Here is a 26896-nt window from a genome sequence, read left to right as displayed (position 1 = left end):
GCTTAATCTCCATTTCTAATTACAAACAGAGTTTTTTTCTTCATTCGGTATTACTATATCAAGCCAATGACTTCAAATGCCTATGAAAACGATCTCCTGTGCTTAAAGGTTTGCTTTTAAGTGTTCATTTCAGATTCAGGAGGTAAAGCACTACAAAGCAATGCTCTCTCAACAGGACTTCTCTGTTCATTTGTGTTTGTTCTTTAATAAATGGTTTAATACCATTGCAGCACTGATAGAAAAGTCTGTCGCAATGAAATCAAATTAGTTTGAGGCTGAGATTTCAAGTCAAATGGTGTCAGATTTGCCCCTTTCAACCGGTTTTCAAATGCAAGGTGGAAAGTTGAATAAATCACATCTTAAAAAGATATGATGTGAGACTCTCAGTAATAAATATAAGCCATGTCCTTTCACATATATGTATAAAGTAATTATTTGTAGCTTAAATCCAAACTCTCTAACTTATTAATTAAATGGTAGTGGGTAAATATTTTAATGTTATTCATATCTTATAATATTAATATTATATGATCATTTCAATATTCCTAGTATTATCTATGTTTTAATAAGCCTTATGCAACTATAGTCTTATTTGAGCAGGATTAAGGCTTCTATAATATCCACTAGATGAATTAGTCAGTAGTGTCTATAAATTAGTCTCCACAGCTTTTATCTTCCATATGTGGGTGTGTGACTTATATTTTAGAAACTCATTTAGTGTCAAAAAAATGTAAGTTTGAAAGCATAATTCAAAGTTAAACATCAAATAGAATAGTAAGTGACAGATTTTTCTGTATTTCTCTGAAAACTAAACATCACCAAGAATGTATGCTGTAAAATCAGAATTTTCAAGGATCTGGGATTTTATAATGAATTTCAAATGATAAGACTCGTTTACAAAGATGTCAATGCCAAATAACACTGGGGACCTGAAAAGTCTCGAGGCCAGTATGCAAAAATGGGTCACTATTGCATTTTCCTGTTTTAATGATCATTTTTGAAAAAGTGATTACAAATTATAAGCGTGACGGTTAGAGAAAAGCTTAAAGTTACACTTTTTCAAATTTGAAAAAAATGAACTACAGGAAGTACACAGAAGATCGTGTTCTCCAGCATAGTTGGAGATGATTCAAAGAACATCTTGAGCTTGGAAAGCAAGTACATCTGACCTTTTTAGGATCACAGTTTTCTTATTTGAATAGTGACCTGGAAAGACCTAGAAATAGTGCAGACTATTCATTTTGTGCCATGAAAATCCAAGATGATTTACATTTTAAAGTCCAGTTTTGAAAAGTCTCTCAAAGCTGTACAGCAGGGTCAGAAATTAGCTTTTCGATTAAGAATCAATATTTGCCATATTTTTTTTACATTTGTGAGGGCAATTTTTATAACCTTTATAACCTTATAAAAACTGTTAAACCTGTCTATAATGCCAAATACTTCAATTTACCCAATTACTTTAATCAATATTTTAAACTGTTTTCAATAAAAACAGACTTTAAAACTGTATCGAAGTTTAGCAGCTGCCTTAAGAGTTTAAGTTAAATCAACATAATGGTGCGTTCACACCGGACGCGACTTGCGCGGAAAAAACGCGCTATTCGCACGTAGTTGAACGCTTGAACATTTGAGTTTACTCGAGCCATTCGCGCGGTAAAATTCGCGTCATTCGCGCGGGACATTTTCTTCACAACAGATGCGAATTCGTGTCATGGGAGGGGCTTCTGCCACTCGTCAGCGGGAAAGTAGTTGTAAAATAGGTGAATGAGCTCAATTTGCCATCTTTAGCTTGCTTGTAGTCTCAATATGTATGTATATGTAGGTCAAATTGAGTAAAGAGCGTTTTTTAAAACTAACCAGATTGTCCGACCTCTTCACTCACTTTCTTCCTAGCAAGATCCTTTTTATTCCTGTTTCTACAAAAGTCCAAAGATGTATCGTACAGCTCCGAGTAACCACAGACAGCAACGGTGATTTTGTCCGCCATTGTTGTTTCGGATTTCTGCCTCCGTCACTACTAGAGCAAGCTCCTGATTGGTTAACGCGGCGCGGATTTTCGCCAAAGTTCAGATTTTTGAACTCGCACGTTTCGCGTGATTCGCGCCGCAGGATGGCTATTCGCGTCTTTGCATTGACTTAACATGTAAATCACCCGCGCTTGCCGCTTCATTCGCGTCCGGTGTGAACACACCTTTAGTCATTTAAACTCATAAGTTATATCAACTCATTTTTATTGTAATAAGTTAAAATGACTTGTAGTTTTAAGCTGATTTAACTTAAAATCTTAAAGCAGCTGCTGAACTTAGGTTTTTAATTTGAATCTGGTGAAAACTTTTTACAGTGTAGGGCTGCAATATTATGACAAAAATCATTATTGTAGGCCGCTGCCACAACGCCAGGGCTCAAACCCTCCTGCATCTGCTGTGAGTGAACCAAAAACAACTGATAACAGCTCTCAGTGATATGTGTGGGGTCCCCGCTACGGTAACAGCAACAATCAGGAATGTTTACAAAACAAGCGGGAACCCAGTGTGCCTGTAGCTTTCCCTATTTCTGTTTTAATATGTGATAGAAAGTCTAAGGCCCTTTCAAATCGTACAGTTCACACATCTAATCTGAGGCTTATTAGGCATCAAACTAAGATTGCTCTAGAGACAAAAAGTGATGCCATCAAGCTAGCATTTTTAAATGTTCGCTCACTAAAAAATAAATCACTTCTGATCAATGATTTTATAACCACAAACAACCTGGATTTTATGTTTTTAAATGAAACATGGTTAGAAGACAGCTCTTATGCAACGGTCCTCAATGAAGCAGCCCCTCCCAGATTTATTTTCATGAATGTCTGCAGAGCTGGCAAAAGGGGAGGTGGCGTAGCTGCCCTATTTAAAGATGTCTATGAATGCAAACAAGTGTCATTTGGTCAGTACTTGTCTTTTGAATATCTAGGGATTCTGCTGAAAGGTGCTCGCATTCTGTTTATCATTATTTACAGGCCCCCAAAATACTCTCCAGCCTTTGTTGAAGAGTTCACAGAACTGCTATCAATGATTTGTTCAGAGTTTGACTGTTTTGCTATTGCAGGGGATTTTAATGTTCACATAGACAAGGCAGAAAGCAAAACTACAAAAGAAATTATAACAGTTTTGAACACGTTTGACCTGATTCAGCATGTGCATGGGCCCACACACAATCGTGGACACACTCTTGATTTACTCATCAGTAAGGGTCTAAACATTTCATCCACTGTTATCAAGGATGTAGCACTATCTGATCACTTCTGTATTTTCTTTGATATATTGATCTCTGCTACCACTGAATCTAGATCAGTCTCTGTCAGAAAGAGATGCATTAACGATAACACTAGTGTGCTATTTATGAAGGCTATATCTTCAATGCCAAGCATTTCTGCAGACTCTGTTGATTTTCTCCTGGACTCCTTTAACTCAAAAGTTAAGAATGTCATTGATGACATTGCACCTGTGAAGGTCAGACAGATGACTGGAAGACAGAAATCACCGTGGAGAAAATCAACAGCAGTACAGATAATAAAAAGACAATGCAGAAAAGCTGAGCGGATGTGGCGGAAGACAAAACTTGAAATTCACTATAGCATCTATAAAGACAGCCTTCATGCTTTCAATGTTGAACTAGGTAAAGCTAGACAAACATTCTTCTCAAACCTTATAAACAGCAACTTAAACAACACCCGCACTCTTTTTGCTACCGTTGAGAGACTAACAAACCCCCCTAGTCAGATCCCTAGTGAACTGCTCTCCGACAGAAAGTGCGATGAGTTTGCTTCCTTCTTTTCTGAGAAGATAAATAATATCAGAAAGACAATTAGCACACCCTCAAGTTATGCAGAGGTCAGACAGATTCGACCGCAATTTCAAAAAGAAGTCATTATGTCTACTTTTGAAGAAATCGATAGCAACATTTTGGAAGAAACAGTAAAGCACCTCAAATCGTCAACCTGCCACCTCGACACACTTCCCACATCTTTTTTCAAAAGTGTGCTTAGCTGTCTAGAAGCAGATCTTTTGAAAGTGGTGAACACCTCACTTCTTTCTGGGACTTTTCCAAACTCCCTGAAAACTGCAGCCGTTAAGCCCCTTCTGAAAAAGAAAAATCTTGATAACACCATATTGAGCAACTATAGACCAATTTCAAATCTTCCGTTCATAAGCAAGATTATTGAAAAGGTTGTTTTCAATCAGCTGAATCACTACATAAACTCAAATGGATACCTGGACCATTTCCAATCTGGCTTCAGACAACATCATAGCACAGAGACAGCGCTCATAAAGATAATAAATGATATTCGCCTAAATTCAGATTCTGGCAAAATATCAGTGCTGGTACTACTAGATCTCAGTGCTGCGTTTGACACTGTCGATCATAACATTCTTTTAGATAGACTGGAAAACTGGGTCGGGCTTTCTGGGATGGTTCTCAAATGGTTCAGGTCATACTTAGAAGGGAGAGGCTATTATGTGAGTATAGGAGAACATAAGTCTAAGTGGACGTCCATGACATGCGGAGTCCCACAAGGCTCAATTCTAGCGCCTCTGTTGTTCAGCCTGTATATGCTCCCACTAAGTCAAATAATGAGAAAGAACCAAATTGCATATCACAGCTATGCAGATGATACCCAGATTTACCTAGCCTTATCGCCAAATGACTACAGCCCCATTGACTCTCTCTGCCAATGCATTGATGAAATTAACAGTTGGATGTGCCAAAACTTTTTACAGTTAAACAGGGAGAAAACGGAAGTCATTGCATTTGGAAACAAAGATGAAGTTCATAAGGTAAATGTGTACCTTGACACTAGGGGTCAAAAAACAAAAAATCAAGTCAAGAATCTGGGTGTGATTCTGGAGTCAGACCTCAGTTTCAGTAGTCATGTTAAAGCAGTAACTAAATCAGCATACTATCATCTTAAAAACATTGCAAGAATTAGATGTTTTGTTTCCCGTCAAGATTTGGAGAAACTTGTTCATGCCTTTATCACCAGCAGGGTGGACTATTGTAATGGTCTCCTCACCGGCCTTCCCAAGAAGACCATTAGACAGCTGCAGCTCATACAGAACGCTGCTGCCAGGATTCTGACTAGAACCAAAAAATCAGAGCATATCACACCAGTCCTCAGGTCCTTACACTGGCTTCCAGTTATGTTTAGGATAGATTTTAAAGTACTTTTACTTGTTTATAAAGCACTCAATGGCCTGGGACCTACATACATTGCAGATATGCTCACTGAATATAAACCTAACAGACAACTCAGATCGCTAGGATCGAGTCAGTTAGTAATATCAAGGGTTCACACAAAACAAGGGGAATCCGCTTTTAGCTATTATGCCGCCCACAGTTGGAATCAGCTTCCAGAAGAGATCAGATGTGCTAATACATTAGCCACATTTAAATGCAGACTCAAAACTCACCTGTTCAGTTGTGCATTTATTGAATGAGCACTGTGCTACGTCCGAACAGTTTGCATTATTTTATGTATAATCATTTTACTGTATTAATTAATTTGAAATCATTTTTTTTTTTTTTTTTTTTTTTTTTAATCATCTTAAATGTTCTTAATTTTGTTTTTATTGTTGTGATTATTATTTTGAATTTTTATGCTATTGTGATTTTAATTCCTTTTTATGTACAGCACTTTGAATTACCATTGTGTATGAAATGTGCTCTATAAATAAACTTGCCTTGCCTTGCCTATAGTGTTGTCACTGTAATACTTATGAATTCTGACACATCACACTTCCATTGTCTACCTTTTGCAACTATCTTGATAGCTTTGGGTGTGTAAAAAATCTTTGAAGTGACTCCCATGAGCGCAGAATCGTGACGAATGTTGATCTAGAGTGATTTAAAAGTCGAATGGATTCCGATATGACTGTTCACACTGCCGTCGCATTACAAAACATCTGATCTGTATCAGATTTAGTACTACATATGGAAGTAGCACAAATTGGAATTGAAAAGATCAGATTCCATATGGTTTGTACTGTTCACACTGTCATGAGAAAAACAGATCTGAGTTTTGCATATGTAAGGAAAAACACTGCCTGCAGTGTGAACAGCCTTAATGTAATTTTACAAACTGATACTACTTTTCATTCACTTTTTACATTTCATTTTAATCACAGCAGCTGTAATACGTTTTTTAATTGTGCAGGGACATTTTTTACCCTTTGTCTTGAATTTATTTGTTCAGTCCTCATTCATTTCTGACTAGTAAAAACAGTAATATTGTGAAACATTACAATTACAATAACTCTATTTTAATATATTTTAAAATGTAATTTATTTCTGTGATGCAAAGCTGAATTCTCAGTATCATTACTTCAGTCTTCAGTGTCACATGATACTTCAGAAATCAATCTAATGTGCTGATTTTTTATTCAATAAACATTTCTAATTATTATCAATGTTGAAAACAGTTGTGCTGCTTAATTTTTTTTGTAAAAAAAAAGATACATTTTTTCAGGATACTTTGATGAATAAAACGTGTAAATGAACAGTACTTTAGATCTATTTAATGCATCCTTGCTGAATTAAAAAAGTAGTGTGGATTATATTTTGAATCTCAAATGTTCAGTATGGTCTGAGACTGTATATGGTTGAACAAAAATATTGATTGAAATACCAGGGTCTTTCAGGATCGCAGCAACCTCTAAGCAGACCAAATGTGCAGGGCGAAATACAATGTCCCTGAAGAATTCTATTGAAAATGTGAGATATAAAATATTTACGGGATGTTAGTGTACAGCAGGTCACACTGTTGTTTGTGGAGCATCATTTTCAAAACACAGTGTAAAAAAAAATCCATAAAAGTGAACTGTATTAATATAATGGAATTTTACCTGTTGTTTCACTCATTTACTTTTGTACATAACTATTACAGTGATGAAAAACTGTCATCAGTTACTCTCCCTCATGTTGTTCTAACCTGCATGCTTTTCTTATGTTCTAAAGGAGACATTTGGCAGAATGATTGCGCCCTTTCACTTACATTGTGGACAAAAAGATAAATAAATAAATGTGAATAGTCACTAAAACATATTTTGTAAAAAGTCATACAGGTCTGTAATAACATGAAGTTGAGTAAATGATGACAAAAGTTTCATTTTTGGCTGAGCTAGCCTTTAATGTTATAGTTAAAATGATGAATATTCAGTAAATCACTGTCTTTCAAATAGAAACAGGCACTATGACCATGTACACACATAATAATATATATATATAATCTATGCAAAAGCACTTACCAACAACCTGATTACATATTGTTTTGTTAATCAGACATTCACAATGCTGCCAAAGATCTGCCTCAATTAAGTGTTTCTATCTCATGTTTGAAACAGAACAAAAGGTCTCTGGAGTGTCTCATTTTAACTGAAAGTACAATGATTTATTAAGACAAAGATTATTGTATAAAAAGATGGAGATGGTAGAGTACCGGACACAGTTCCTTTAACTTTTTTTTTTTTTTTTTGCTGTGCAGGCTTCCTTCCTCTAGTCTAATCCGAATCACGAGGCTTGCATAACAGCAATTGACATTCAGTCACCAAGCATTGTTGGAAAGCCATTAATACAAGCATATTTGGTGAAGATCCTCAATTCAACACCAGTCCGAGTCCAGCTGAGAGCTGTGTCGAGTGCATTTCCAGTACAAATGCATTATACATGAACCAGTCAGGTGTGGAATCTGTATTGACACACACTCGGATACGCAACTTAACCTATGAAAAATCCATTTCCTTTTTTAGATTGGTGCATATGTGCCTGAATGAACTTTGTTCACAAGTTTGACTGTAATGCATATGTATGTGCATCACAGACATAAAAAGAGGTCACAAATAAATCCTCAAATTTTGAATTTGTGTAGCAAACAATTGATGAACTTCAACATGATCAAAGTTCAAACCAAATTGTTTTCACATACTGAATAACTGCTGTACGGGTGAAGCACAAAACAATTTATAGAGGAATGAAATGCAGAAATTCTCCTAGCGTGAAATCCACTATCTCAACAAACTTCCCCATTAATCCTCTGATTAATGATTCATGGCTGATAATAAAGATATGGCTCTTTTACTTTCGACATCTGCGTTTATCATTCAGAAAGAATGTTAACAGATACTGTTAATCACAAATTCGTTAAGACAGTGTGAAGGGTCTAAGTAAACGTTTAACTTCAAGAGAAAAAGCACAGCATTACTAGCCTATAGAAAGACTACTTTGAATTCCTTAAGATATTTGTGAGAAAAACACAGAAGACTTCGTTCCTTATGTACAGTAGATAGGGCCGTTTACACTGAGTGATCAGACGTCCCCGTGTTCGGGAAACAGTCCTGGTTTTTGGTGTCCTGTCTTCTAGTGTTGTAGTACTCAAGTCTGGTCTCAAAAATACTCGGTCTTGACCTTCATTGGAAGGAGGTGGACTCGAAATTTTAGACCAAGACAACAAGACCGTTTTCCCCATGTTTTTAAATGTGAACATTTCATGGTATATATTCTAAAATATTAACTATTACAAACTTTCGTATAATAATAATAATAATAATAATAATAATAATAATAATAATAGACCTAATAATAAATGAAATATATCTCATGGTGCTATGCTGTGCAGCAAAGGCTTTGAAAGATACTGATACAATGTTTGTCCAAACGTCACACACTGGTGCAGCAGCTTCTTCTGGAGCGGGTTGAAGGGAACTACCAAAGATGAGTGCGCAATCGGCGATTATAAAATTTGGATATTTGAACCACAAAACAGTATTAATAAGTTTAAAGAAAAAACACAGTGCTGAGTGCAAATTTTGCCACATTCTGATCACTGAGACGTGTGGGACCACATCAAATTAATATTTACGCTGGCTCTTGGTGTGCATGTAGCCCTACACTTAGCTTGTCTTGTTGGTTAAAAGTGTCGTTATGGCGGGAGTAACTTAGGAGGGTGCAGCCAGGTTAGCCGAGTAAATACAGTCGCACCTGGAAGCAAGCAAAATGATGTAAAGTCATCTCCCCTTTACTACTTTGACAACATATGTTTAAGTGGAATATTAGGTAACGTTTAGCTAGCAGCTTCTAGGTAACGTTATGCCAATGGTATATGCCCGTCATAAAGCAATGGATGTGGAGTGTATAAAATATGGGTGGAATATTGAAACAGTAACGTTAAACAAACCTGAAATATATTTAAAAATAATGTACGAAATGTGGTAAACATGACAATTAACGGGCAATTGCATGTTAACTCCCATTGTGCTAGAATCTCTCTGTATCAATGTGAAAGGCGCTCTACACGATGCTGTGTAACGTCTCTTCTGTTGACATTCAAACAAAGTAAGTAAATCATGAAAATCTGCTCTCTTTTTTGACCGGTCTCGACTCAGACTTGCTTCCTCAAAGACTTGGTTTTGACTCGGACTCGACTGTATTTGAAAACCTACGTACTCGGTCTCGACCCTTCAAAGACTCGGTCTTGACTTGGGCATAGGCGGTCTCGTCCCCATCACTACTGTACTCTACTGGAGCTGTCCCCGGAAATGTCCCAGACGTGACAGAATCACTAAAATATCACAGCCATTCAGAAGTGCAGAAGTGCACTACACTCTTAACGAAATGGACAAGTTTATAATCTAATTCATAAATACCTTATTAAAACATACTGAGTGACTGATAGCCTACCATCTTTGTCATTGAAAACACTTGTTGGTTCGTACTGTGTTTGCTTACATTTATTTTCAAAATCTGAGGTAAATTATTTATTGTTGCTTTCAGTATGGCTATAAATGTAAAGGAATATGCTATCCACACTTATTAGACACTTTTAACATTGAATAAAGCACATAATCGGTACCTGAAATTATAATTGTCATAGTTTCTATGTTGTTGTTCAGGCACGTGCAGAGGGGGGGCGGAGGGTGCTTGAGCACCTGCCCTTTTGGCTCCTAGTGATCAAAGTGCCCTTTTTTTTATGTAATAATATATATGAAAAAATATATTAATAAAAATATCGAATTCGCGACAGCCTGCCCAATTGAACTTTTAGTAAAATTAATTAATAATGTTTTAGCCGTAATTGAATGACCCTCGTCACGTGACGACCCCACCCAGAAGTTCAGGACGATCTGATCATGTTTATATTATAAGGCCAAGGATAGACACGTTCGTGGCTGCTGGTAAGTGGTGTTTTAACCAGATTTAAGTTACTTATTATCATAAGAATGACGTGAAGGAAAGAGATTATGCACGAGTATTTATACTTTTTTTTAATAGTTTGTGCATGTGTAGTCTGCTCTGAAACAGCTGCCGATAATGTTAATGTCGTCATGTAAAAAAAAATCGTAAATCTATCGTAAAGGAGAGGGCTCCTGCAGGTCCTTAAAAACTCCTCAATTAGGTTGTGTCAAATTTAAGGCCATAAAAAGTTTTATATATGTTAAATAGTATAAGAAAATACTTAATTATAATTTAGGAGGTCTTACATTTGGGGACGGAGAGACGAGAATCATGATAGGGCTGGATTAAACTTCAAAAGGCAATGATGTCATTGAATAAATATGCACACTGCAGGTTTCAAAGTCAAAACACAGCACTGATGTCTTTATATGAATGAATCTGAAGGGACCCGACTGTCCTCAGAAACGTGTCGTTTGCACTTTCATTTCACGTCTGATAAAACTGCGTTAATGCTGCTGCTTGGTGTTCAGCCGTTCCCATGGAAACCGTAGTATTTCAGCGCTCGTAAAGCGCCCTCTTGTGACAGAGAATGAATTTTTATTTCCACATTTTTCAGCTCTTTATGGTCAAATTATTGCAATTATCGACCTAGTTTTTATGCAGCAAACACATAGAGTTGTACAGTAAATGTGAAAGATGTTAATGTGCCTTCTAAAAATCTAAACAATTAAGACAGTACTAGTTATGTTTTAAATAAAATATAATAAATTATAAACTCGATTTATCCCTTTTAATGGTGTAAAGGCTGACATTCCATTCTACAATATATTTTGTTTTTGTGTGAACCTGTATCTGAATTATAAATCATGCCATTTTATGCCTTAATATTCTACCGTCTACAATCTTACAATACAATACATCAGTGGCCACAGATATTTTCAATAGTGACCACACAGAGTTTAATATAACAGCTGTTCTTTATTATTGTGTTAAACAGAGAGAAGAAAATCTTTAGGTTTGACAATTTAATACACAACAATTTTTAATCAAAATTAAAAGGTCCAAAGAAAATATTTTTCAATCTTTTAAACATCAAAATGGTCTTTTATGTTCCATTTCTTTCTCAGAACTGCTTCACAGCATTGGCTGCTAGAAGCCTCTGTAATGATATGTATATCAGCAAGGAATGTGTCACAATATACAGTACAGTATTGCTGTACTGATGTTTTGAGCACAGCCCTATTTATGGAGCCCCTTTTATAGTGATAAAAAAATACTAATTCTATTGTTTGAGTCCTGAACTAAACATAAATGCAATTAAAACTTTGAATAATGCATTATTTGACTTATTAATGACATTGTTACTTATTACGTAAGTAACTGGATGCCTACAATGAGGTGATGGACCCGAGGGGCTCTTAAGTGCCTTGTTCCAGGTGCCCTTTTTATACTTTGAGCACCTGCCCCTTTAAAGGTCTCTGCACGGCCCTGTTGTTGTTCTAGCCGCGACGTCGCAGAAATAGAAACCGTTCCAAAACTAGAAATATCAGAATATCAGAAACACCGCTCCGACTTCGCTCCGCGTAAAAAAAAAAAAAATCTGAAATAATGTTTGAAATATAACGGTCCTGTTCATAACATATATTAAAATGAAAAAATACTAAAATAAACTAACAGGAGAGTTTGGAACACATAGTGTGCAAACTTTGTTCCTACCACATACCAAGCTAATAACATTGTCAGCATTAAAAGAGTATAATTGCTGCTTTATGCAGTTTGTAATGAAAGTGAAAATTAATTATTAGTTATTTTACCTACGGATCGCTGCATTTCTTACAGATTTCTGCTCATTCGAAATCGGATACCATTACATTTGTTTTAATGCATTATTGACAGAGCAACTGCGTGTGAATAAGTGTTCTACCTGTTTAAATCATGCTTTCACCTGAAAATATTCAGTATTTAGAAGGAAAAAACTAATTCCTTGCGGTCTATAATTTACCGCTCATGTCCACTGCCGTCATCATAGGCTTTACATTCTTTCTGATTTGAGTGATCCATCTCTATCAAGCTAGCTAAACATGTTTAACATGTGAATTCTTGCTTAAAATGCAGTTATATTTCGGACCGTTGGCATGAATTGTACTCATGATGGAGCGGTGGTGGAGCGCTCTTGGAGCGAGTGAAAACCACGACGCTCCGACTTTTCAAAAATCCGCTCCTCCCTCCATTCAGAATCACACCGCTCCACTCCGCGCTCAGCTCCGCTCACATACTCTGGTTAGGACACTGTTACACACTCACACAGTTACATTTGCAGAAAGCACATACTTGGTGGTCAAAATGATACGTTTTATTTATCATATGTTGTCATAATTATAGTTTTATTTTTATGTGTTTTTCTAAAGCCATAATTTTGTTACTGTTTTGATATGTTTGCTATCTGAATAGTTACTGTATGAAAAAAAAAACAGTTACACAAAAATCACAAGTTAGATTTCAGAGATTTCAGTTTTCATTTCAGAAATCTGGTCACCTTAACTATAACAATAAAGTTCTAATAACAGGAACAATATTGGTGGAAAAGCTTGATAAATGTTAAAACCATTGACTCATTTACTCAAATGTAAAAAAAACACACACAGGTTCATTCAGGAACAAAATATGTTGGCAACTGAATAGAGTGTTTTCACGACACGTCACTAATCGGCCATATTGGCAACACTGAACCGAACGAAACTTGCATATTTTGCTCATTATTGCTGCTGAAAATGGTCAATTATTGTCATGTTTTGGATCAGGAAAAACACCGGGAGTACTACAGGCTGCCAAAAGTTATAACAAATCAAGGAGAAGAGTGCAAAAAACTGAGGGACAAAAGGTGTTTGTGGATTTCCAGGGAAGAATCTTGTTTTCTCCGTTTTCACAGTCTACACTATAATGGAAAACAGCAATTTCAAATGTATCCACTTTGGAGAGCGTTTTCAACAATGTCGCCACCCCTGGCCGACTCTTGGCCACCCCAAGATTTTAAGTGGCCCCATCTGGCTACCCCTATGAAAAATTTCTGGAGGCGCCACTGGTTTTCAAAAAGCTTGACAAAACCTGTCTAGTGTGGACATGGCCTTAGACAGTCTAAATTAGCAGAACGTATTCAGTAGTACATTAACCGTGCAATCCATGCTGTTGTTTACATCTGAGTATCGCTAATATGGTACATAAGTGCAAACCCTCTATAATTCATTCAAGCAATTGATTCACAAACACTGATTCAGGAACAAAACAAGTGAGTAATTGGATCATTAATTCAAGGCACCCACTGAAAAAAAAAACAGATTCATCAATTATTGCTTTGATTTATTTTTTTGGTGGAGCAAAACGAGACAAATGCGCTCATAATGTTGCATCGAAAATATACATTATTCAGTATTACCTGAAGCAATGTTGCAGTTGTGCTCACTTTATTCAGGAAAAAAAAAGACATGTATGTTTCTCTATGGCTACACTTGCAAACCAGACCAGTGAGTGCCAACAGGAGAAGCGGAACTCTGTGACTGATCCTCTCATGCTTGTTTAACACAGAAATTTAATGGATCAGTGCTGCAGAGAGTGATCTGGGTCAAACCTGTGCTCTAATCTCTTGGACCGAAGGTGACTATATACTGCCAAGCTCTCAATGCAGTTTGTAAAAGAAAAAGACAGCAATCCTGAGTGCGTAAAGACACTACCAGACTTGTTTGTTTTTTTCCAGCATTATTATAGCCTACTCTGTGACCTATTGTCCTTGATGAGCATTACTCATGAAATCCTTTCTAAACTGTATGCACAAAGATCACAATTTAAACCATACCTCTGGAGAATAGACCAACAGAGGTGATTAATGGTCATAAAGTTAATATTAGACACCTACAAGTCTCAGATCTCAGCTTAACAGTAGGCTTAGAGCTGAGGAACCTGAACATAAAATTCCATTATCATATCCAACTTATTTTTCTCGTAAGAGTGGGTGCAGACATTTGTAAATATAAAGAGTCTTTATATAAATATAAAGAGTTTTCAGCTATTGTGAGCTGTTCAAAACAGCTCGTTTTGATACGTGGAATTGCAAACTTACCATATTATTTTAATGTATTATCTTAATAATGAACACACTGGTTTGTAGTGCAAACAGTTTTACCGTTTACTACACTTTATTCTTCTCTTTATTTTGCTACTTTGGCTAATGAAGCTGACGTCTCACACATTCACAGAAAATGGCGTACTTTGACGTTAAAAAATAAGATGGATAAAGTCAATAGCAGTTATTATTTATGCATGACATGCTCAGTTGAAGATAAAAACAAAAGTTTCTCTCAATCAGTAATGCATTACAAGGTGAACACAAGAAACATCACTGAATTTGACGTATTTAATTAAATGCATAAAGATAAAAAAAAAACTCAACTAAACCTGCATTTATCCCTGTATGTAACTTCATAATGTTGACAGTCATAAAATGTACACAGCTTCTTCGACCAATAAGAAACTATAGTTATATACTGCCACCCAGTGTTCTGATACAACCTTGCAAACATAATTCATTCTAAGAAAAATACACAACACAAAGAAAAAAAATTGTGCTTGTAAAAAAAAAAAGCCTACAAAGTAAGCTGAAAAAAGTAACACATAAGTTTAATTGTAGAACTGTTGCTTGAGAAAATATGCCAAATAACAGGCTTTTCCTAATGCACTTATTTTAATGTACTAGAGCTGGTACCACTATTTCTTTGAAATCGTATAAAATGTGCAAAGTCTGTATAATTTACAGAGAATTCTGACAATTTTGAAGACGTGAACTAGCACTTACATTTGAATTAGAAAGTAGATGAAATCGCTAGAAAATTACAGAACATAAGAACAAAAAAAAGCCTTGAATTTAAAAGCGTTAAGCCATTTAGAACATCACTTGAATCATTCAACATTTTCCACTGACACAATGTCAGTTATAGTCTCTAAAGCACAATATAATATTTTCATGAGACTTTCTAACAAGCTGTTTCACTTTTCAGCTTCATCCACAAAATGGTATTAAACTGCAGTCGACATTAGGGCTATTAGGGCTATCAGTAACGATTATTTTATGTTAACTGATTAATCGTTTGATTATTCTGATGATTTATCAAGTAGTCGGATAATCAATTATTTATTTTTAGTCTTTAAAATGACTTAAAATACACATTAGCAATGAGACAAAAATAGTTAAAATAAAGCATCAAAAGCAATTAATCATATGGTTTAATTGAACAAAACTGTTAAAATACATAATGTATTATAAACAATGGAGCTAATTGTAACAAATGACTACAGAGGGCGCCAACGGCCTGCCTGACGACTGTTTTTACACTTAAACGCGATCTAATTCTTGTTTAATATTGACTAAACAACATTTAATTAAAACGTCCACTTAATCTTTAATATTTGGCCATTTCTTATAACAGAAATGCTACAGCTACTGGATACCAAACGTGTAAACTCAAGAGTAAGCATATTTAGAATAACATTGATGCTTTCTCCTGTGTTTGCGTACGTTTATAAATGATTCACCTTACAAATCTAATGAAATGGTGCACGTTGCGTTCCCAGACAAACGTTATAATAAACCTAAACTCACAACAATGTGCATAGAGTTTGAAACGCTCCACATGTAGGCTATGATAACAGTTCCTGGTGGAGCATTTACTGTAAAGGAAGCGCGATGAAACCTTTTTTTTAATTTTTTTTTTTTTTTTTTTATCGAGTAGTCAAATTGAATCAATGAATCGCCACAGACCTAGTCAACATGACTTTCCAGGGCAAGAATCTTGACAGCATTTATGTGTTCATATAATTTCCGGTCAGGTAGGTGAAATATTAGGCTAATATCTTAATACTGCTGGTAGGTATCTTTAACAGCTATTCACTTTAGTTTGTCAAAATATTGCGCCCTTTCCCACTTACCAAGTCCTTCTCTATATGATTTAGCAGCTTCCACAGGTTTTTGCCATGGTTTAGACAGCATAAATTAGCAGAACAAGGTTTTCAGTAGTTGCAATCCATGTTGTTGTTTACATCTGAGTATAGCCAAAATGGCCGCAACAGATACACAGCTTCAAAAAAGACAAATGAGCAAGCCAATCTTTTAGCCTAACAGTCAAATAAGACAAACTCACAGTTTTTAAATGTTCAGGTGTTGATTTATTAAATGTCTAAATCTGTTTTAGCAACAAACAAGTTGCAACAAGGGAATAATATTGAAGCTTGTTTTCACCACATGACAAAGTATATCAAATAAACAATAATTTTGAGTCTTTATCTCACAATACTGACAGAATTCTGACTTTTTTTCCCTCATTTTTCCCAGAATTGTCAAACATAAACTCAGAACTATGAGTTTAACTCAGAGACAATTGTGAGATTTTTTATTTTTATTCTGTGGCAGAAACAAAAACAATTCTAAGTTTATATCTTGCAAATTCAACTTTTTTCTAGAATTTCTCAGTATTCTAACTGAAAAAAGTCAGAATTGTTAGATAAAAAGTCGCAATTACCTTTTTGGATTCTGTGGTGGATTCTTCTACAGAAGAGTGCTCACCTCACATTACTGCTCACTATTTAAAAGACTCTTACTTGGTTGCTGGAGGTTCATGTTGGTTGAAGGTAAAAGAGCAGTTCAACTCGAGTGGAACAAAACCAATTCAAATGTCTATCTGAAAAAACATTTCTTCATTAAGCAGAATCACTTATTAAAGACATAACTGGCATAGTCCTTCATTAAAAAAAGTTTTAAATGCATGCGTCATCTGAATCAGATCTAGGATGATGTAAGACAATATTGGTTTAAAGCTTTAATTAATACTAAGTATATAAGTATGTAAGTATTAACCTCCAGCACCAATTACAGTTCACTGACACAGGCTTGAAAAAACATGGGTCACAAATGCATGAGATAAAATCTCATTTGTGTAACTAAACACTCAATTAATCTGATCTACAACATGAAAAACTATTATTATAAAAATATGCATCTCATAGATTCAAAAGAAACACAGTACTCCATGTATTACATGAGGAGTGAGTAGATATGCATCAATTTAAAAGGCCAAGGGCACCACTTTGACCTCAGTAACCCTTGTTAAAATTGTATTATAAGAAACCATGATTACAAATTGGAACATGTTGCTTTTTTGTCATGCTATCCTGGAGAGAAAGCCCAGAAATCAGTAAAATAGAAACAGCCCTTACAAAACTACTACTATTACAATTTGTAAATGATTTACAGCACATTTGTTGCCTTTTTCATTTTAAAATGATCATACATACATTCTCACTCCTCTGTTTAGATATCTATAATCACGTTGTGTAATAAGGCATCGACATGAACATACTGTAGCCAGTAAATGTTATCCTAGACATAAACTTTACATGCAAGCTGCTGCTACAACACAGCAAAATGACATTTTTGCCAACTCTGCACCAACCATTTAGAAGCACAGCTTGCTTGTAAAAATTCAAGAATCTCACTATAGTTTAGATATTTATATCTACGCTTATTACTTGGCTAGAAACTATTTTAGATGAACTTTAACAGATTTTTCCATGCTGATTGCTTGAAGTGCAATAAACAGAAATGCAGTGTACAGACTTACTATAACATGATGACACATCCTTATTATTGTAAACAACCTGAACTTAATCTTAAATTTGCTCATCAACTTATTGAATTATAATACTGTCTGCTGCAAAATAAAACAAAACAAACAAAAGGGATCTAGTGGTTTTTGTCTATTTCATGAAGAATAATAGTGCAAATAAATTACATGGTATGTAAACTAAGCTCTGTAAATCATCATTAAAATGTATGCTGACAAATAAAAAAAAAATTTGTTAAGAAAATGGATTTGGAAGTTCCTGAATGCTGTATTATGATAAGTTATTGAAATAATTTTTGATTTATAGTCTTTGGGAAGAGTACTATAGAAAGGCAGGCTAGACAAAATTATTCTGTGTGGAAAAAAATGGTTAAAACACCTGAATGTGCTTTGTATACAAATTATAGTACTAATATAATACAAAAATATTAAGGTGTTGTGGAGTAGCCCATTATATGGAAGCCGTTTCCACCAGTGAATAAAAATAATTAAGTAATTGTGACACAATTTTGAGAGAACAAAAATGTCACAATTGCGAGATTATCTTGCAATTCTGACTTTTTTCTCAGAACAGCGTGATATAAACTTGCAATTGCGAGTTACAAAGTCAGAATTGCAAGACAAACATTTGCGATATAAACTCAAAATTCTGAGGAAAAATTCACAATTGGGAAATATAAACAATTCTGAGAGATAAAGTCGGAATTATGAGAAATGAAGTCAGAATTGCAAGATATAAACTCACAATCCTAAGTTTTCTCAAAATTGTGAGTTTATATCTAGCAAATGTGACTTTTTTTCTGAGAACTGTGAGTTTATATCTCACAAATTAAACTTTTTTTTCCTCAGAATGCAAATGTATATTTCACAAATGTGACTTTTCTCAGAATTGCAAGTTTATATTTAGCAAACGTGACCTTTTTCTCAGAATTGTGAGTTTATATCTCACAAATTTAACTTTTTTATCCTCAGAAATGCAAATGTATATTTTGCAAATGTGATTTTTTTAAATCTTGCAAATGTGACTTTTCTCAGAATTGAGAGTTTATATCTAGTTTATATTCTTTTTTATCCTCAGAAATGCAAATGTATATTTCACAAATGTGACTTTTTTTCTCAGAATTGCAAGTTTATATTTTGCAAATGTGACTTTCTTAAAATTGTCTGTTTCTCGCAGAATTGTAGGTTTTAATCACGCAATTCTGAGAAAAGTCAGAATTGAGAAAAGTTGCAATAACCTTTTTTTTTGTTATTCAGGTATAGAAACAGGCTTCCATACATTACTAACTAACCGGCACTACCCAAAAAAACCCCCAAAACAACATGTTCAATAGGCCTGAAATAGTTATTGACTGAAAATCCTTCAGAACCTAAAATATGCCTGATATTGAAAGACCATGAATCACCCAAAGTTACCACCTTGCCTACTTTCAATCATTTACATGCGATATATGTGCATTTATAGTTTTATAACAATTAAACAGACACAAACATCCTTCCCATAGAAAAGTAAACAAAGATGAATGGTTTAAATTAGCTTTAACAATATGTATTCTTATTTTGCAGTAAATAAATAAAAGTAACCTTTACTTAAAATTAACTTTCGGAATCAACGAAACCTACTTCATGTCAGTTTCTCCATATTACATTCACAATATGTCATTAAAAACGTGATTTCTGATATGCAACGGAATTAAAGACCCCTGTAGAAAAGCCATTGCACTTGAAATAATCCATCAATGTGACACGAAATAATCACTTGATCATAATATTAGATCAAAGCTAAAGCAGAAACCAGTGTCAGTTTTTGTCAGCCACCACGTCTTGACAATTGTTTTGGTCTCTCACCCTACTGTTGTCCACAGACAGCTGAAGTCCTCATACTCCACAGTCCATGCTCCTGTCCAGCAGTTTGCGGTGGAGGGTGAGCAGTGTGGATAGGCAGGCCACAGAAATGTGGAAGGACAGCTGCCAAATGTTCCTCAAGCCAAAGAGAAAAGCATTGCATAAGATAATGAGTGTCAGGAGGGTGAAGGATTTCAGCTTCTTTTGGCAGGTATGGAACAAGTACAGGTGACACTGTGTGAGAAGAAGAAAAAGATCTGAGTTAGACTGATTAAACGGACATAAATAGATGGTTATAAATGGTTATAAATAGAAACATTATTGTAAGTGCATCATTTGTGACCCTGGACCACAAAACCAGTCATAAGGGTCAGTTTTTTGGAATTTGAGATTTATACATCGTCTGAAAACTGAATAAAAAAGCTTTCCGTTGATGTGTGGTTTGGATAGAACAATATTTGGCTGAGATACAACTGTTTGAAAATCTGGAATCTGAGGGTGCAAAAAAATCTAAATATTGAGAAAATCACCTTTTAAAGTTGTCCAAATGAAGTTCTTAGCAATGAATATTACTAATCAATAATTAAGTTTTGATACATTTACAGTAGGAAATTCACAAAATATCTTCATTGAACATGATCTTTACTTAATATCCTAATGATTTTTGGCATAAAAGAAAAAAAAGAAAAGTTTCTGACCCATACAGTGTATTTTTGGTTATTGCTACAAAGATACCCATGCTACTTACAACTGGTTTTGTGGTCCAGGGTGACATTTGTAAGAGTAGTAACATTTACCTGGCAAACACAGCAGAGAAATGCCAACAGAAATGCCACCACATTCCACAAACCATCATAATCATCCTGCCAAAAAATTGTCACATTATAAGACATTTAATTTGCTTCATTAATTTTAAAAAAATTAATTACAAACCATCATAATGATAATGATCATAATGAATTACAAAAAAAAAAAAGAAATCATATAAAATAATAGTTCCCTGCCAGGGAAAAATTAATACAATAAGTAATCAATTAAAAAAAATAATATTTGGATACTTTGATATGATTCGGTACCATATTGAGCATCAACTGATACCTTTTTTTTTTTTTTTCATCTGACGCACACTTAAGTTGATATTCAAAAAGAGTAATAGGTAAACAACTGTTAAATGTAATTTTTTGGAAGAAGAATATAATTTTTTTTCATAATGTACATTATAATGTTACAGCATTTGAAGTTCACTTCCAGAACAAAAATATACAGATAATGTACTCACCCCCTTGTCATTCAGGATGTTCATGTCTTTCTTTCTTCAGTTGTAAAGAAATTATGTTTCTTGTGGAAAACATTTCAGGATTTTCTCCATATAATGGACATCTATGGTGCCCTGGGTTTAAACATCCAAAATGCAGTTTAAATGCAGCTTTAAACGATTGTAAATGATCCCAGCCGAGGAAGAAGGGTCTTATCTAGCGAAACGATCAGTTATTTTTTTTAAACTACAATTTATATACTTTTTAACCTCAAATACTCGTCTCATCTTGCTCTGCCTGAGCTCTGTTTTTTTCTGGTTCAAGACAGTTAGGGTATGTCGAAAAAATTCACATCTGATTTTCTCCCTCAAATTCAAAATCGTCCTACATCCCTGTTTTACCGTTTTTGTTAACTTGTTCACTTTGCAAACACTGGGTTGGTACTTCTGCAGCGATGTAGGATGATTTAGAAATAATTTTTGAAGTTGAGGGAGAGAATAAGACGGAAGTTTTTCAATATACCCTAACTGTTTTGAACCAGTGACGCACAGACTACTCATGCACATTGCAGAGAGAGACAAAACGAGCATTTAAGGGTTAAAAAGTATATAAATTGTAATTAACAGAAAAAAAAACTGATCGTTTTGCTAGATAAGACCCTTTTTTCTCGGCTGGGATCGTTTACAGCCACATTTGCAATTATTTGAAGCTGCATTTAAACTGCAATTTGGAAGTTCAAACTTGAAACAATATAGAAGTCCACTATATGGAAAAAAAAAGCTTGAAATGCTTTCCTCAAGAAACAATTTCTTTACGACTGAAAAAACAAAGACATGAACATCTTAGATGACAAGGGGGTAAGTAGATTATCTGTACATTTTTGTTCTGGAAGTGAACTAAAAAAACTTTAAAAAGCTTACTTTAGTTTTTAGTATTTTATTTTTTATGTATTTAAACAAAATAGCATAGAATTTTAATTTTGGCCTTTTATCAGTTATCACCCATAAAATCTCTAAACAAGATCATTCTGTCCCAACTTAAAATCTTGAACCACAATGTTACCTGGAAGGTGTATTCAATAAGATGGACACCACGTATAAGGTTGAGGGCAGCACACATGATGTTAAGAACCAGTGAGAGGATCCCTGGTGCTGAGATTGGCTCCAATCTCTGACTTTGACCTTCAAAATCGACAAAGATCAATAAATCAAAATATACGTCCAACTAAAGGGATAGTTCACTCAAAAATTTAAACTGTTATTAATTACTCACCCATTACTCATTACATCACGAGAAATTGTTGAATTAAGAATTATTTTTGTTTTTTTTTTGCACAAAAAGTATTCTCGTAGCTTCATATAATTACGGTTGAACCACTGATGTCACAAGGACTATTTTATTGATGTCCTTACTAGCTTTCTGGGCCTTGAACTTGGTATTTGCATTGCTGTCTATGCAGGGACAGAAAGCTCTTGGATTTCATCAAAAATATCTCAGTTTGTATTCTGAAGACGAGTTTGGAACGACATGAGGGTGAGTAATTAATGAGATAATTTTCATTATTGGGTGAACTATCCCTTTAAGATACAGCCCTTATGAATTCAATGTATTCTTTACAAGTGCAAACCTGATGCAGATGCTTGTTCTACATGCCCATTGGCTGCTCCATTGGAGAGCGCAACATCCTCCATGGTGAGAACCTGAGGGGGGCTGGTTCTGAGGTCTTCCTGTACCTCAGCCAGGGTGACCTCCAGAGACGGACCCCCTTTCTGGTTATAATGCTGCTGAAGTTTTTGAATGGCACTATCTAAAATAAAACCATCCGACAAACTCATGATCAGCTTATGAATTATCTTAATTAAATGCAGTAATAATGACATCCATAAATCATCCAATCACTTTTATCGGTCTACCTACCAAACTCCAAAAATGGGTACGGCCTGCTTGCCAGGGCCACTGCAGAGTTGTCAAAGCATGCTGTGAATTCCCAGCGCAAGTCCTCCAAGAAGCAGAAGGCCGTGGCAGCAGGGAGACTGCATGCACATACGGTCATGTAGGACACACCCTCGGATGAAAGGAAGCTACAACACAGAGAGACCAATTAGTTAACAAATGATTTCACAGGGCGGCTACCAATTTCCCTGGCTTATCTTGGACTCTGGAATGCAGGTAAACAAGACCAGGGATAAACTTATTGTTTCTGTATCTGATATGGTAACACTTGAACAAGAGAAAAGAAGAGATAGTTAAGTAAAGTCATTATTTTTGTTTTATTTCCACACAAAAAGTATTCTTGTAGCTTCATAACATTAAGGTTGAACCACTAATGTCACATGGACTATTTTATCAATGTCCTTACTACCTTTCTGGGCCTTGTCAGTTGCGTTGCTGTCTATGCAGGGTCTATGCTTCTGAAGATGAACAAAGATCTTACGGGTTTGGAACATTAGGGCGAGTAATTAATGACAGATTTTAGATTTTTGGGTAAACTATACCTTTAAGAGTGTAGGGACAACCTACAGTGGTGTGAAAAAGTTTGTCACACTTGAATGTTTCAGATCATCAAACAAATTTAAATATTAATCAAAAGATAACACAACATGCAGTTTTTAAATGAAAGGGTTTTTTTTATGAAGGGGAAAAAAAAAATCCAAACCCACATGGCCCTGTGTGAAAAAGTGTTTTTAAAACATAACTGTGGTTTATCACACCTGAGTTCAGTTTCTCTAGCCACACCCAGGCCTGATTACTGCCACACCTGTTCGCAATCAAGAAATTACTTAAATAGAACCTGCCTGACAAAATGAAGTAGACCAAAAGATCCTCAAAAGCTACACATCATGTTGAGATCCAAAGAAATTCAGGAACAAATGAGAAAGAAAGTAATGGAGATCTATCAGTCTGGAAAATGTTATAAAGCCATTTCTAAAGCTTTGGGACTCCAGCAAACCACAGTGAGAACCATTATTTTCACAAATGGCGAAAACATAGAAAAAGTGTGAACCTTCCCAGGAGTGGCCGGCCGACCAAAATTACCCCAAGAGCGCAGCGATGACTCATCCAAGAGGTCAAAAAAGACCCCACAACAACATCTAAAGAACTGCAGGCCTCTGTTGCCTCAGTTAAGGTCAGTGTTCATGACTCCACCATAAGAAAGAGACTGAGCAAAAATGGCCTGCATGGCAGAGTTCCAAGACGAAAACCGCTTCTGAGCAAAAAGAACATAAAGGCTCATCTCAGTTTTGCCAGAACACATCTTGATGATCCCCAAGACTTTTGGGAACGAGACAAAAGTTGAACTTTTTGGAAGGTGTGTGTCCCATTACATCTGGCGTAAAAGTAACACAGCATTTCAGAATAATAACATCATACCAACAGTAAAATATGGTGGTGATAGTGTGATGGTCTGGGGCTGTTTTGCAGCTTCTGGACCTGGAAGACTTGCTGTGATAAATGGAACCATGAATTCTGCTGTCTACCAAAAATCCTGAAGGACAATGTCTGGCCATCTGTTCGTGACCTCAAGCTGAAGCGAACTGGGTTCTGCAGCAGGACAATGATCCAAAACGAAACCAGCAAATCCACCTCTGAATGGCTGAAGAAAAACTAAATGAAGACTTTGGAGTGGCCTAGTCAAAGAGAGATGCTGTGGCATGACCTTAAAAAGGCGGTTCATGCTCGAAAACCCTCGAATGTGGCTGAATTACAACAATTCTGCCGAGATGAGTGGCCCAAAATTCCTGCACAGCGCTGTAACAGATTTATTAAAAGTTATCGCAAATGCTTGATTGCAGTTGTTGCTGCTAAGGGTGGCCCAAGCAGTTATTAAGTTTAGGGGGCAAACACTTTTTCACACAGGGCCATGTGGGTTTGGATTTTGTTTTCCCTTCATAATAAAAAACTTCATTCAAAAACTGCATGTTGTGTTTACTTGTGTTATCTTTGATTAATATTTAAATTTGTTTGATGATCTGAAACATTAAAGTGTGACAAACATGCAAAAAAATAAAAAAATCAGGAAGGGGGCCACTTTTTCACATGTATGTCTGGAAACTGATTTAAGCATTTAGTCCTTTTACAGGTTAAAATTCAAGGTTTTTGGTTTCCTGCCCAGATCTTTAATTACTAGGAGACATTTCTGTCCACAATAGTGCACTTACTGAATATTGAGCTCATGGCCCTTGACTGTCCCTCTCTGTGGTAATGAACTCAGGGATTTTGAGATCACTTTCAGCTGTTGCTTTCTCTCCTGAAGTTCCTTGTCATGTAGGAAATCAGTGGAGGCGGAGAGAGGGAGTCCATCCCCGACCCGGACCACAAAGGCAAACAGGATCAGTGACATGCTCCTCGTGGGTCTCTATGAGAACACATCCTTGAACACAAAGCAGAGGGAAGATACTGATGATTATTATGCAGTAGCAATTACAGCACTTGTTTATAAAAGCATGTCTGACAAGAAGAATGGAGGAAAAGAATGTTATTACTTTCAAAAGTATAGCTGCAGCTGTGGATGAAGCCTAAACTAGAGTTAAAAAGGTACATTTACTAATAAACTACCAGTCAAAAGTTTTTGAATAGTAAGATTTTTAATGATTTTTCAAGAAGTCATTTACTTGATCCAAAATACAGCAAAAGCAGTATTATTATTTATTGAATATATTTTAAAAAGTAATTTATTCATGTGATCAAAGCTAAATTTTCAGTATCATTACTCTACAGTCTTCGTTGTCACATGATTCTTCAGAAATCATTCTAATATGCTGATTTTCTGTTCAAGATTTTTTATTATTATTTTAAATATTTAGTCAGTTTATTTATTTATTTTTTGGTCGTTTTTAGGAAAATAAATTATAGAAATGAATACTTTTATTTAGCAAGGACACATTCAATTGATCAAAAGTGATTATAAAGACATTTATGATGTTGAGAAAAAATCTATTTCAGATAAATGCCATTCTTCTGAACTTTCTATTCATCAAAGAAACTTTTTTTTTTTTTTTTTTTTTGAGCAGCAAATCAGAATATTAGAATGATTTCTGAAGGATCATGAGATTTGCTAAAAATTCCAAAAAGAATAAATTACATTTTAAAATATATTCAAATAGAAAACAGTTATTTTAAATAGTAAAACCATTCCAAAACTGTACTGTGTTTGCTGTACTTTGGTACAAATAAATGCAGGCTTGGTGAGCAGAAGAGAGTCAAAAAAGACCAATATTACTACTTTCCATTTTACAACATATGCATATTACAAATAAATGCAAAACATTACAATGTTTCATGTTTCACTGAAAATAAATTTGATTAGCAAATCAAATGTCCAAGATGGCAAACTATTTTAAAAGCTTTAATAGAGTTTTAATAGTGGAAAATGATCCTACCACTGGTTTTAGTACTGTGCGATATCCTAAACAATGGTTTCAATTAGATTAGTCACATTTGCAATGTTTGGATATATAAACTAGATTAGATTTCATCTGCCTGTTATTTCAGTAGTTCAAATACAGTCATCCTGCTACGTTAGCAGGTGCAGATGCGCTTTACCATCCCTTACCTTACAACAGCTCAATACATTTACGCTGAGTATGCGAAACAGTGAATTTGAAGCGCGCAGAAGTATAACAACTATGTTTCAGAAATGTCTCAAGATAATTATTGCAGAGTTATTTATGACTTAATGACATTAAGAAGCGACCAGAGGCTTTTTGTTTGTGGTTTGTCTCTCTGAATTATGGGAAACAGGAGCGTCAACAGCAGCCGTTACTTCAAAATAAAAGTCCTTATGTTGGTTTGTAGCTGAAGATCAGTTTCAAAACGTCAAATGCTTTTTATTACAATATTTATTTATTCACATAAAGTAAAGACGTAATTATAATAATAATTATTAAATAATTTAAATAATTTAAAAAATAAATATTTTTTACA

The 26896-nt window shown here is 35.1% G+C and overlaps 1 protein-coding gene across 1 annotated transcript; it reads right to left on the bottom strand.

Annotated features, from left to right (window-relative positions):
• Positions 1–16416: 16416 nt before the first annotated feature.
• Positions 16417–26680, bottom strand: sec22c (SEC22 homolog C, vesicle trafficking protein). Its single transcript, XM_073830771.1, has 7 exons — positions 26526–26680; positions 25132–25343; positions 22889–23052; positions 22599–22778; positions 22034–22152; positions 20513–20578; positions 16417–19949 (listed from the first exon to the last, which is right to left on the bottom strand). Exons 2-7 carry the CDS (start codon positions 25311–25313, stop codon positions 19749–19751), a joined length of 912 nt encoding a protein of 303 aa, XP_073686872.1. The 5' UTR covers positions 25314–25343; positions 26526–26680; the 3' UTR covers positions 16417–19748.
• Positions 26681–26896: the final 216 nt, after the last annotated feature.

Source organism: Garra rufa, chromosome 24 (genome assembly GCF_049309525.1).
Source record: "Garra rufa chromosome 24, GarRuf1.0, whole genome shotgun sequence".
NCBI lineage: Eukaryota > Metazoa > Chordata > Actinopteri > Cypriniformes > Cyprinidae > Garra > Garra rufa.
The sequence above is the reverse complement of the archived record's forward strand: the minus strand, read 5'-3'. Positions and strand labels throughout refer to the sequence as shown.

Bases quoted from the DNA above. Each gene is read 5' to 3' on its own strand.
- sec22c (XM_073830771.1), bottom strand. From the start codon at position 25,313: ATGTCACTGATCCTGTTTGCCTTTGTGGTCCGGGTCGGGGATGGACTC. The intron at 22,779-22,888 runs GTAGGTAGACCG...GTTTTATTTTAG, and splicing joins GTACCCATTTTTGGAGTTTG to ATAGTGCCATTCAAAAACTT. The intron at 22,153-22,598 runs GTTTGCACTTGT...TCGATTTTGAAG, and splicing joins AGAACAAGCATCTGCATCAG to GTCAAAGTCAGAGATTGGAG.